Genomic DNA, 13,412 nt, shown 5'->3' with positions numbered 1-13,412 from the left:
GAAACAATGGATCAGATGAAGTTAAGATAAATTCCATCAAGAGTTGGAGATGCCGGTGTTGGACTGGGGTGTACAAAGTTAAAAATCACACAATATAAATCACTATAACCTGGTGTTGTGTGATTTTTAACTTCCTTCAAGAGGGAAAGGTAGGAAAAACAACTTGACAGCACAGTGGCTCAATGGTTAGCTCTGCTGCCTCACAGTGCCAGAAACCTGGGTTTGATTCCAGCCTTGGGTGACTGTGTAAAGTTTGCATGTTCTCCCCGGATCTGCATAGGTTTCTGCCTGATGCTCTGGTTTCCTCCCACAGTCCAAAGAAGCTGGATTGGCCATGCTAAATTCCCCATAGGGTCCAAGGATGTGCAGGCTAGTAGCCATGAGAAATGTGAGGTTATGGATCTATGGTCACTGGCTAGGTCTGGGTGGGGTGCTCTTTAGAGGGTTGGTGTGGACTTGATGGGCCAATTGGCCTCTTTCCACACTGTAGGGATGCTATGATTGATTCTATAAAATCCAGAGTGTCTTATTGAAACAGAAGGAATAAACTAAGATTAAGGAGAGAATGAAATTAGAGGTGTCAGGTAGAAAATACAACTGAGAACTGAGCCAAATATAAAATGTTCAGAAAGGAAGTGAAAAAATAAATAAAACAAGCAATGAGGGATTATAAACAATAGACTGACAGCAAAGATAAAGGGGAATCCCAAAGCCTTTGTTACCATGTCAACAGTAAAAATGTGGCAAGAGAAGGAGTAGGGCTGATGAGGGATCTAAAAGGGGATTTCTGTATCGAGGTAAGGGGCATGGCTGAGGTCTTAAACAAATATCCTGCAGGTGTCTTTACCAAGGAGCATTCCTTACCTGGGCTATAGGAGGACACTCAGTCACTTGGTAGGGTTTATATTTATAAGAGGTGGTATTACGTTGTTGGTAGTTCGAGATGACAAGACCCCTGAACCAGATGAAGTACCTCCACATATGTTAAAGGAAGTGAGGGTTGAAATTGCAGAGACATTATTCTTAATCTTTCAGTCTTTTCTGGACGTGTGGGTGGTACCAGGGTATTGGAAAATTAAAAAAATATTGCAGCCTTATTCAAAAGGATTGTAGGGAAAAACCCAGCAATTACCTACTAGTCAGTTTAAACTCAGCTTCGAGGAACAATAATCCAGGATAGAATTAATAGTCACGTGGACAAATATTAATTAGAGATAGCCAACATAGCTTTCTTCAGGGAAAGTCTTGTCCAACAAATATGCTGGATTTCTTTGAAAACATAACAGAGAGAGTTGATGATGGTAATGCAGTTGATGTGATGTACATAGGCTTCGAAAAGGTAATTGACAGTGCTCCACAACAGACTTGTGATAAAGCTTTCAGCTCATTGAATAAAAGGAACAGTTACTACTTGGATGCAAATTTGCTGAGTGATAGGAAGCAACAATCATTAATTACTATTTTTCTGGCTGAAGGTAGGTTTGTACTGGACATTCCTGGGAAATGTTGAGACCTTTTGTTTTTCCTGATTCATAGAAATGATCTACATCTTGGTATGCAAGAGGCAATTTCCAGGTTGTGGATGATACAAAATTTGGAAGCATTGTAAACTGTGAGGCAGGCTTCCAAAAGATATTGGCAAATTGGTGGGCGTGTGGATAATCAACAGGTGGAATTCAATGTGTAGAAATGTGAAGCAATATATTTTTGTAGGAAAAACATGGGAGAGACAGTATAAAATGAAAGGTATTCCTGTAAAGATTGTGCAGGCGCCGAGCAGTCATAATGCACAAAAGGTAGCAGGACAGATGGGGAGCTCAATACAGAAGAGATTTACAAGAAAGGTTCCAGGGATGAGGAAGTTCCTTAGAAAGATAATTGGAGCAGTTGGTACTATTTTTCCTTCGAGAGAAGGATCTTTAAGTCCTTTTTCATTACACAATACTGGATCTAAAAGAGCATGCCCTCTCTTGGCCCCTTAACGTACTGCTCTAGAAAACCATCTCAAATACATCCCAGAAAATCATCTTCCACAGTTTAGTACTCAGTTGTTTTACTCAGTCTATATGCAGATTGAAGGCATCCATGATAAGTCTGCTGCTGAAGCTACAAGGTTCTGTCATCTCCTCATTAATATTAGGCCACACTACTATTGCTATTTGGTTCTTTAGATCCACCCAAATAGATTCCCGCATTGTTCTTCTGTTCTGAGATTCTTTTCTATGAATGAAATGATCCTATCCCTTATTATCAGCACAACTCAGCCTCCTTTCCCTTCTTGTCTGTCCTTCTTAGACATCAAATATCCTTGAACATCCCAGTGCTGGTCAACATGCAGCCATGTTTTTGTAATGACAATTGGATCATACCAATACATCTCTAATTGTACCTTTAGAATTGGGGATCATGAGGAGCTACTCATGCTGAGTGCATAGTCATGAACTTCAGTTAGTGGCAACTTGAATGTTGTGCTGGAAGTGGAAAGATAAAGAAGCAATGATTATGGAAAACAATGAAATATGTTATATTATCAATGATACACAAAAATTAGTTTGACATAAATAACAGGAAGAACCTAAAAATCCAAACCAAGCCTCAGCAAGTATTGTTCTGTAAACAACAATATGGAGGTGTCCCACTGACCTTTCTAAATTGACACACAGAAAATGAGGAACTGCAAAAGATTATTGGAAGATACATTTTTGGTGGGTTATTCTGCATAATTTTATAATTTTGAAAACTGTAATGATGCTAATACACATTGAAGCATAACTGCAAATCAACAAATTATTGCTTATGGAGCTGGGAATGTAATGTCAAATCCACTTGAGCCAATATGCTCAAATGTGCTGGGTCTGCAGGCAGGGTGCAACATGTGTATGCACATATATCAGGGGGGAGAAGCTCTCAAAATCCAAATGAAAATAAATTTTAGTTTTTCTTTCACTAAATCTCAATATTTTCTCATTTTCAGATCACCTAAGAATAGATTCACACAAAAAAACCATGTAATCTAATGCAAATTAATGCCAGAATTTAAGGTGTTTGTGTCTTGTATACTGTAGGTGTGAAATAGTGAAATCCTTTGAAAATTCAGGGCTATGAAACTGCTTTATTTTAAAGTTAAATTCCCAATGTACTGTTACAGCCACCTCTAGGATGTCAATGAAGTTTCAGCGGCAGGAGGTACATGCAGCTGTAGATTTTCTGTAATTATGCAGAGTTTAACTTGGCTGGATGGACGTGAGAGAATCTGCTGTTTTCAGATGAACATGTCTGCATAACTTAGGCAATCAATATTAACTCTTTACATAACCACAATCACTCATGAAGAACTGTGGAAAGAAGTCTTTCATTTTAAATCTATTTTTAAAGAACCTAAGCACAAATCTGCACATATAAAATTAGTATAAGACCAAAAGATGTAGGATCAGAATTAAGTCATTCAGCCCATTGAATCTCCTCTATCATTCAATCATGGCTCTTGTATGCCTCAAACCCATTTTCCTGCCCTCTCTCTTTAACCCTTGATGGTCCTTATTAATCAAGAACTTGTCCATCTCTGTCTTAAATACATTTGATGACTTGGCCTCTATAGCCTTCTCTAGCAATGAGTTCTACAACTTCACCACTCTCTGTCTGAAGAAATTCCTCTTCATCTCAATTCTAAAGAGTTTTCCCTTCACTCGGAGGCTGTTGTCTTGGGTCCTAGTCTTTCCTACTGGTGGAAATGTCTTCCCCATGTACATTTTATCCAGGCCTCTCAGTTTCAACCAGATTCTCCCTTAACCTTCTAAACTCCATTGTATACAGAAACAGAGTCCTCAACTGCTCTTCATACGACAAGCTCTTCATCCTGGGGACCATTTTTGTAAACCTCCTCTGGACTCCCTCGAAGGCCAGCACATATTTCCTTAGATACGAGGTTCAAAACTACTTACAATATTTCAAATACAATCTTTCAGAGCCTTATATAGCCTCAGCAGTACATCTTTGCTCTTGTATTCTAGCCCTCTTGAAATGAATGCTAACATTGCATTTGCCTTCCTAACTGACCACTGAACCTGCATGTTAGCCTTAGGAGTCCTTGATCAAGATTCTCTTAAGTGCCTTTGTGCTTCAGATTTTCAAAGCCTTTCCCCATTTAGAAAGTAGACTGTGCTTCTACTCTTCCCACCAAAGTGCACAACCTCACATTATCCCACACTGTATTGTACTTCTTTTCTCCCTCTCCTAGCCTGTCCAAGTCCTTCCGCAGCCTTCCCGTTTCCTCAACACTACCTGTCCCTCTTCCTATCTTTGCATCATCTACAAACTTGGCAAAAATGCCCTGAGTTCTTACATCTAGGTCATTAATGTATAACGTGAATGGTTTTGGTCCCAACACTGACACCTGCAGAACTCCATTAGTCTCCAACTGCCATTTTGAAAAAGAGCCCTTTTATCCCCTTTCCCTGCCCCCTCCAGTTTATCCATCCAGTACCTTGTCCTTAAACCCATGGGTTCTAATCTTTTTTCACAGTCTCTTGTGTGGCACCTTGCCAAAGGCCTTTGGGAAATCCAAATAGATTACATTCACTGCCTCTCTTTTGGGTAACTTATCTGTTATCTTTTCAATAAGATTCTAGCAGATTTGTTAGGCATGACAAAGCTATGCTGACTTAGCCCTATTTCACCATGCACTTCCAAGTATCAGCTATCTCAGTCTTAATTATGGACTCTACAATCTTACAATCACCAAGGCCAGGCTAACTAGCCTATAATTTCCTGTCTTCTTCTTTCCTCCCTTCTTAAACAAGGGTAATGCATTCACTATTTTCCAGTCCTCTGGAGCCCTCTCTGACTCTAGTGATTACTGAAAGATCATCACCACTGCCTCTACAATCTTCTTAGCTACCTCCTTCAGAGCTGTGGGGTGCAGTCCATCCAGTCTGGGTGATTTGTCCACCTTCAGACCTTTCAGCTTTCCTAGCATCTTCTACTTAGTGGCAGTCATCACACTCACCTCTGCCCTCTGATACTTTTGAGTCTGAGATGTACTTCTGTCAGACTTTATATGTTTCATGTTCCACTGTACTGAGAATACATCAGCAGAACTAAATAGACAACATTCAATAAAGGCTCACCAAGTGATAAACCATGAAGACATTGTACAGAATTTTACCAGTCCCTGTTGGCAGGGATGGGATGCCAAAATCCCCTTGATGAATTTCCCATTACCCTCACACTAGCCCCAATCTGTTTGTAATGTCATTTGCCCTTACCCCAATTGAGGCCTGTAATTGGGCAATTAATGACCACTTAAGGGCCACACCTTACCTGATTTGTTAGTTTGGGAGGAGTTCAGGAGGAGGGTAGATGGCCAAAGGGTTGCCTTGTCAGGACTTGTGCTGTCAGGGTGGGGCCCATCTCCTTCAGTTGGTTTCTTTCCCAAAAGGTCAGTCTCTCACATTCCCTCCCAGCCTCCTTTTAAGACATTAAAGTTAAATCCTCTCTTCTTTCCCTTTTGATCATGAATATCCCTTGGTACTGGATCCCAACATTGGATTTCTCCCTGACTCACTGCCAATATCCATTCCACAACCAACATTTCTCAAACATACTATTTTGCCATGATCAAGTTTTTTTGTTTTGGGAGCTTATTGTGCACACTTCAGCTGACTTCTCTCTTACATTTCAGGACTGTGTTTCATATGTTCTTCATTAACTGTAAAGAGCTTTGAGGAGCTATGAAGCCATGAATAGTATATTATAAATGCTAATTCTTCATTCTAACATTCAACTAACAGAACAAAAGATATCAAGGGAAATGCAATTATACTTCCCTCATTTTCTTTTCTTTATTATGATTCTATGCAACTCACCTAATGATGCAAGTGATGCAGTCTGGCCAAACATTGCTCAATCCATTGACTTCTTGAAGGTAAATATCTATGCTCCATCTACTAGAAGATCCAAGTCAAACTATTAATTCTGTATAACATTGTAACTACAGCAGTTCTACAAGAGTTGCTAAAATTTAAACAAAATTAATACCAGTGTAAAATAACTTCCTTTGCTTTTTGGCATCTGTCTAAATGGTCTATACATAATGGCAGCATATGCACATGTGAATGCTCATCAATGCACGATGCTTTTATTCTGGTATTTGTATTCCAAGGATCAAATATGGATTTAATCATGGTTTGCTGAACCAGGGTTACTGGAGCATTTCTTTGCAAAAATTAAATTGGTTACCTGCCCATTGTAGCCCAAACCAAATTTTCAAGACTTTTTGATATTTGTCTAAGCACTAGCATTAATTTAATGAGGCATCTGTTCTTGTTCCAGTTGTGTTTTGTTGCACATTGTTTTTACACTATCTTATCTATAACATCTGCAGTAGTTTGAAATTATAATTGCAGCAGAGGTTTTAAAAGATGCACCTTCTGCTTGTTCCAGGAATTTAATTCAAAAGAAATCATAAAACTAAAACTGCCAAAACTGCTCTTTAAGAATCTGAGCTAGTTGCAACTGAGTTAACAGTGGATAATATTCAACAATATCCTTAATCTATCACTAAATATATTGAAGGTGTTATTTGTTTCCAAGTGACAACAAACTCTGAAAACTCACCTGGTCTGAATGCTTAAAGATTGTTGCAGAATCTCTACTATTCAGTGGACGCATTAAGCCATTAATTTTAAACATGTTTCGGATGTCACAGGCAGAAGTTATGTATTTTCTCACTTCTAGTGATCAATGAGTTTTGCATATGAGGCCTGAGTGTCTACTCATCTTCAGTGTGTCCCAATTTAAATGATGCCAACAGTAAGTTTATTTTGATTGGTTTGAAATAAAGAAGTTCTTTTAATACCCCATACTTGCCCTTGAAGTTTATAAATGTGACATCTAACTCATTTGCCTGACACAATTATTCACACAAAAACTGGATGCAGATGGAGAAAAAAGGACACTGCAATTACAGAGCATAATTGTCTCTGTTTTTCATTTGTAACAGGCCTGTAGTTCCTTAGATAAGTGTATGTTTTAGCCAGGGTGACATTTTTGTAATGTAAAGGATTCTCAGTAAGCTGCAAGGCCTCCTCTTGTCAAATTTCAAGTAAATTTAGTTCTCAGTTGAGCTTGAAATTGTAATACGCTGGGAAGAATTTTCTCCCACTTTCAGGATATTGCTGTTTGTTATCTTGGTTGATTAAGTGTCTTGCAGCAGGTTCAATGTATTTGTAATGAACTCTGTTGGATCTCCTATCACTAAACAGCTTCTTCCTATATTTTAAAAGTGAACAGAAAGCATGTCTCTTTCATATTGCATTCTTTCATATTGATGATAACATTCAACTCTTTTATGGTATGATCGCATAAACTGATAGGGTGGTAATTGGCCTGATTGGATTTGTCCTGTTGTTTCTGTGTGTGTAGGATGTAACTTGGCAATTTTCCACAGTGCTGGATAGATGCTGGTATTGTAGTTGTATTGGAACAGCTTGGTTTGGGGCATAGTCAGTTCTGGAGCATAAGTCTTCAATACAGTTGCCAGAAAGTTGTCAATTGCAGTATTGAGTGCCTTCAGCTGTTTCTCAAAAAACATGTGAAATGAATCAAATTGGCTGAAGACTGACATCTGTGATGCTGATTAGATTTGTAGGAGCCTGAGATGAATCACCAACCCGGCACTTCTTGCTGAAGATTGTTGCAAACGTTTTGGCCTTTTCCCCATCATTGAGGATTGGGCTATTTGTGAGTGTCGTGTTCCAGCAAGTTGTTTAATTGCTCACCACAATTCATAACTATATTGATAGGTCTGCAGAGCTTAGATCTGGCTTGTTGATTGGCGTTAGATGCATAGAGTGATACAGCACAGAAACAGACCCTTCAGTTCAACTCATCCATGCCAACCAGATTATCTTAAACTAAACTAGTCCCATTTGTCTGTATTTGGTCCATATCCCTCTAAACCTCTCTTGTTCACGTGCCAATCCAAATGTCTTTGAAATATTGTAACTGTTACTGCCTCGATCACTTCCTTTGGCAACTCACTCCATACACTGTTTGTGGAAAAGTTTTCCCCTTAGGTCCTTTTTAAATCTTTCCCTTCCACCTTAAAACTATGCCCTCTAGTTTAGTTTTGGACTCCCCTACCTTTGGAAAAAGACCTTGGCCTTTCATTTTTATCTATGCGCCTCATGATTTATAAACCTCTGTAAGGTCACCTTGTTGTTTGACCTGCAAGTAGTCCAGTGCTGTTAGTTTAGCAGATGACACCTCATTTTACTAATGTCTGACTGCTCCTGACTTGTCCCCCTGCACCTAAATCAGGATTGATCCCTTGTCTTGGTGGTAACGAACGAGTGGGGGATATGCTGGGCCATGAGGTTACAGATTGTGTACCTCATGGTTGCCCAGTCTTAAGTTGCTAGATCTGTTTGAAATCTATCCCATTGTGCACAATGATACTGCTGCACAACATGATGGAGATCTTTGCTGATGAATTATCATGTTCATAAGGCCAACTTTTCTGTTATTGACTTTGCAAGCTTCGGTATTGAACTTTTTATATGTTGTAATAGTTTTTGTTCCTATTTTGTTATTTATTTAGCAGTTTGAACGTGACTTAAGAAGATACACCAATTATGAGAAAAACATGATGCTGGACAACCATGGTCTATATGACAAAGTGAAGGTACTACTGAACTACAGATTACATTGTTAATTGACTTAAACATGTTGTACATGGCTCAAGATAAATTATAATTGTGTGTAATCTAGACCATTTGACAATTTGTCTGTATTTGTCTCACCTTTGCTATCTTTCACAAAGTGTAACTCAGCTGTTATTCTGGATGAATGATATTCACGGTAGGTGCTTAAAATTCATGTACAGCCTGTTCAATGTATTCAGATTTATAAAACAGCAAAGTAACTTCAAAAGGTGTGATATAAAATGTTCGTGAACACTCCCAAAAAAATCAAGAACTTTGTTTTCTTAATCAATTCGCGGGAACAAGTCATGCGACCACTGAGTTATACATTGTCGAGATGAGGTCAGCCATGATCGTATCAAATAGTGGAACAGGCTTGAGGCTGAATTAGGCTGATTAGGCTGAATTGCCTAATCCTGCTGCAAGTTCTTGTTATAAACAATGGGGTAGATTTTAACTTGGTGCTGGATTTAAACTGTCCTGGTGCAGTAATGACTTCTGTCACATCCTGCGTCTGAATAAGGGCTCAGCAATTGTCAGGTTAGGACTGTATGAACATGCTGTTGTAAGTCAGAATAATTGATGAAAACTGCCAGTCAGTGGAAAATCAGACATGTCTTGCCTGCCCATTATGATTCATGTAAGTGTGGGAAATGGAATACTGCGGAATCTTACAGTAGACAGTGGCGATGGATGTTGTATTCCCAAACGCCAGTTGGTGAACTATTGAACTTTAATATCATTTAACAGAGTTAGGCATTACAAATGTATACCTTCTGAAACAACAGCCACAGGTTTAGTCTGTATTCATACAAAATAAATTAATCCTTAGTTAACACCTACCACTTGCATTAAATACAATTCAGGTACACTTAATGATTTCCTTCTTTCACTTGAAATAAAAATATGAAGTGAATATTTGCAACACATAAATTAATTTTACAGGTTTTCTTTCTCTCAACATTGTTCAAAGCTAGTAAGGTGAAATTCATAACCTTTTCTCATCCATAATGTATGCATAGAGTACGTTAGCTCACATTAAGTGATTACCTAAATTACATGGAATGGGTGTACTATCTTCAGTGCACCCATTGTATAGAATCTCATTTTATATTTGACAAACATAATTGTTTAATTATTGCCTCCAAAAGAGCCATGGCAGAAACTTGCTGTGATGACCCAGTACAAATAAGTAGGGAGTGACATTCTCTAAATAAGATTACAACAAAATAAAGAACTGCAGATGTTGGAGATTTGAAACAAAAACTGAAATTGCTGGAGAAACTCAGCAAATCTGACAATATCTATGGAAAGAAAACAGAGTTAACTTTTCAAATGCAGCTCTCTAACACTTTAGCTTGGCAACATTTGGAGTATTGTATGCGTTTTAGGTCACCACACTATAGGAAGGATGTGGAGTCTTTGGAAAGAGTGAAAAAGAGGTTTACCAGAATGTCACCTGGATTGGGATGTACTAGCTGTAAGAAGAGAAGGGACAAACTTAGATTGTTTTCACTAGAATATTGAAGGCTGAGGCGTGACCTGATACGAGTATATAAAATTATGACAAGCATTAACAGGTTGGATAGTTAGAATACTTTTCCCAAGGTGGAAATATCAAATACCAGGGGGCTTAGTTTTCAGTGAGAGTGGGAAGATTTAATGTGTGAGGCAAGTGTTTTACACAAGGGATGGTAGGTGCCTGGAACATACTAGGTAAAAACAATGACTGCAGATGCTGAAAATCAAATACTGGATTAGTGGTGCTGGAAGAGCACAGCAGTTCAGGCAGCATCCAACGAGCAGCGAAATCAACGTTTCGGGCAAAAGCCCTTCATCCTGATGAAGGGCTTTTGCCCGAAATGTTGATTTCGCTGCTCGTTGGATGCTGCCTGAACTGCTGTGCTCTTCCAGCACCACTAATCCAGCCTGGAACATACTGCCTGGGGAAGCTGTAGAAGCAGATACGATAGTAATGTTTAAGAGGAATTCAGACAGACTCAAGACCAGGCAGGGAATAGAGGGATATGGACCATGTGCACGGAGATGGATTAATTTGGAATGGCATAATGGCTGGCAGAGAGATGGTGAGCTGAAGGGCCTGTTCTTGTACTGTATAGTTCGATGTTCTGTATTTTATTTTCTCAGCGACATGGTCTATTAGTAGTGGATTCGAATGAGAGATCTGCCAATGTAATGAGCATCTTATTGCATCTTTATATTTTTGACAAGCAGCATGGTGAACTTCTGACCAGACAGCAGTGAGCTGCTTATTGAGGAGGACTATTGCTTAATCACCCTGTTGGTGGCACATCTCAGCTCATTGATATTAGCTTTTGATTTTACATAATGCACCAAGCAAGTTAGACCTCGAGAAAACTTGAGTTGGAAGTCAGAACAGGTACCCGGCAAATACATTTGTTCTGAAGGACCACGATATTGGACTGGGTGGCAGTATCTCAGACATACTCCATTGGGTCTTGTCACACACATCTCACATTAACAAACATTAACATCCAACATAACACTAAAAACCCTCATGGCACATCTCTTATCCACTTACAGGATTCTTCTGCACTTCAATAATTCAACTTGAGTTGCAGTGACTGAGTGTAATGCTGCTGCAAGGGCACTACACTCAGGGACATGCCTCCAACTCCTGGAGTGGCCAAGGCTGCGCCTGAGGACTCTTTACTCGTGTCATAGTGCTCACTCACTGTAAGCCTAGTTGGATATTCGCAGCATTCTGCCTTGTGTTTGCCTTGCCTCGCTATTATTATGTACTTGGCCCCTGTAGCCAGAGCTTAACCACCCTGTCTACATGTGACTATTTAATAGGAAATCTGCATTGTCTTAATATTGAAATAGTTTTTTTTATTTCTTTCTAAATTACTTCTAAATACGTGAGGCAGTAATTATCTTAACGGCACCACGTATCTACATTGCACATTCCTCCTCCCTTGGGTAATATATTGTGAATTCTGGGATAAATTTCTTATTCTTCATTTGTCTTCACAGTTGTGCCAGGTTTGAATCTTTCTGAAAAATATCAACTGCCTCCTCTACCCTTTCTGCACTCTCTGCTCCAGTGTCATTTATTTTCTGGCACTAGATCGTGCACGAAAATAAGAAATATATTCCACTCAGTTTCTCTGTAGGGTGACGTAATGCATCTCATAAATGTTCTCTTTCCCCCATTTTTCGGGTATAATTTCTTAGTCAACTCCACTTCATCATCCATGGATTTAAGTTGTATTAAGAATGGACATACGTGAGCTTGTTGAGGATTTTCTGAAAGCTTAAGAAAACCTGTGAAATTCCTCTCTTTGCTTCTGATCCTCTGAATGAGGATACTTGTTGTACCAATTCTCCCTTTTATCTCAGTGCTGATGATGCTTATTTTTTATGGTTTTACTTAGGATTTCTGTTGACAACAGCATTTGTGGAGAACTAAAATGAGTTACTTTGTCAGGTGCCTGGACATCTATTAGAACTGAGAAACATTAGAAATGTAACAAGTTTCAAGCCAATGAATGTGAAAAGATGGGCTTGTTGTAGATAAATAAAAGTGAAGGTGAAGCCTGTGTGAGGGCAGAAGGCAAAATAGATCAAATGGCAATGGATTGGTGGAGGATAAAGGGAGTTTGTAATTGAGACTTATGGAGAAACAAATGATCTGTTGAGAGAAGGTGTGAATGGCAAAATCATGAACAGCTGACATCCAAAGAGGGAAAAAAAATGAATAAGCAGGAAGTTGTGAAACAAAATGGGACGAAAGCTTATAGTCTGTAATTGTTCAACTCAATGTTGAATCCAGAAAGTTGTGAATTGTCGAGTTAAAAACGGAGGTGTTGTTCTTCACTGGCACAACTGAGACGGAGATGTCTGAATGAGAGTGGGAGGACAAGTAAAATGTCCTAATTCTGGGCTTTGGTTGCAGACTGAAGAAGATGTTTTGTGAGACAGTCACCTAATCTGCAATTGATTTCCCCAGGAGGAGAAAGGCAGTGTGAGCAGTGATTACAGTATAATGAATACTGAAAGAAGGATAAACAAATCCCTATTTCATCTGGAAGACATGGTTTAGACTCTGCTGATTAGGTGAAGATGTGCTTGGTGCTGGTGTCACTTTCGAGCTGTTGCAACCTGATCTGTTGCATGTGGAGGGTGCTAGGGTGGAAGTTAAGGACACCGGGTGCCCTATTATGATTCTGGAAGCATGACCACAGTACAGAGGAGAGATTTGGGAAACAGCATTGACAATGTGAGCACCCTGCCAACCATTGCTTAGTTGATGAGAGAGGAAAATGTGGAACTGGATTTTTCCATTTACTGTTAAAGTATAACGGGGAGTGCTTTTATGGGATCTGGTCTGCTACAGCCTAGGGTTAATTTTCACATGCAATCTTGTTTTTATCTTAATCTTCTATGCAGCCAAGGTGTTGAGCACATATCTCACAAAATTGCTTTGACACAGAGGTGGAAGTCTTCACCACTGGTGAGATTGCCTCTGGCACTACATTTAAAACCCAGCTGCCTACCATTCTGTGCAATGCAACCTAAGATTTACATCTCAAACAGAGGTGCTAGACCGTAAATTAGGAAAGATGTTGCAGAGGAAAGGCAACCTAGCTCCCTGCTGCCAACACAGACACCTGGAGGGGCTGGTGGACAGAATGATGGATTCCTATTGATTGCATGTTGCTCTCA

The 13,412-nt window shown here is 39.3% G+C and overlaps 1 protein-coding gene across 1 annotated transcript in view; it reads left to right on the top strand.

The window, feature by feature from the left end:
• Positions 1-13,412, top strand: part of dntt (deoxynucleotidyltransferase, terminal) — a 271,547-nt gene that overhangs the window by 202,366 nt on the left and 55,769 nt on the right. The window contains exon 10 of the mRNA XM_072557695.1: positions 8,600-8,683. Coding sequence (XP_072413796.1) covers positions 8,600-8,683 — 84 coding nt within the window. The remainder of the gene's footprint in view (positions 1-8,599; positions 8,684-13,412) is intronic.

This window comes from Chiloscyllium punctatum, chromosome 38, assembly GCF_047496795.1.
Source record: "Chiloscyllium punctatum isolate Juve2018m chromosome 38, sChiPun1.3, whole genome shotgun sequence".
Lineage (NCBI taxonomy): Eukaryota > Metazoa > Chordata > Chondrichthyes > Orectolobiformes > Hemiscylliidae > Chiloscyllium > Chiloscyllium punctatum.
This window is presented reverse-complemented; position numbering and strand designations above follow the sequence as displayed.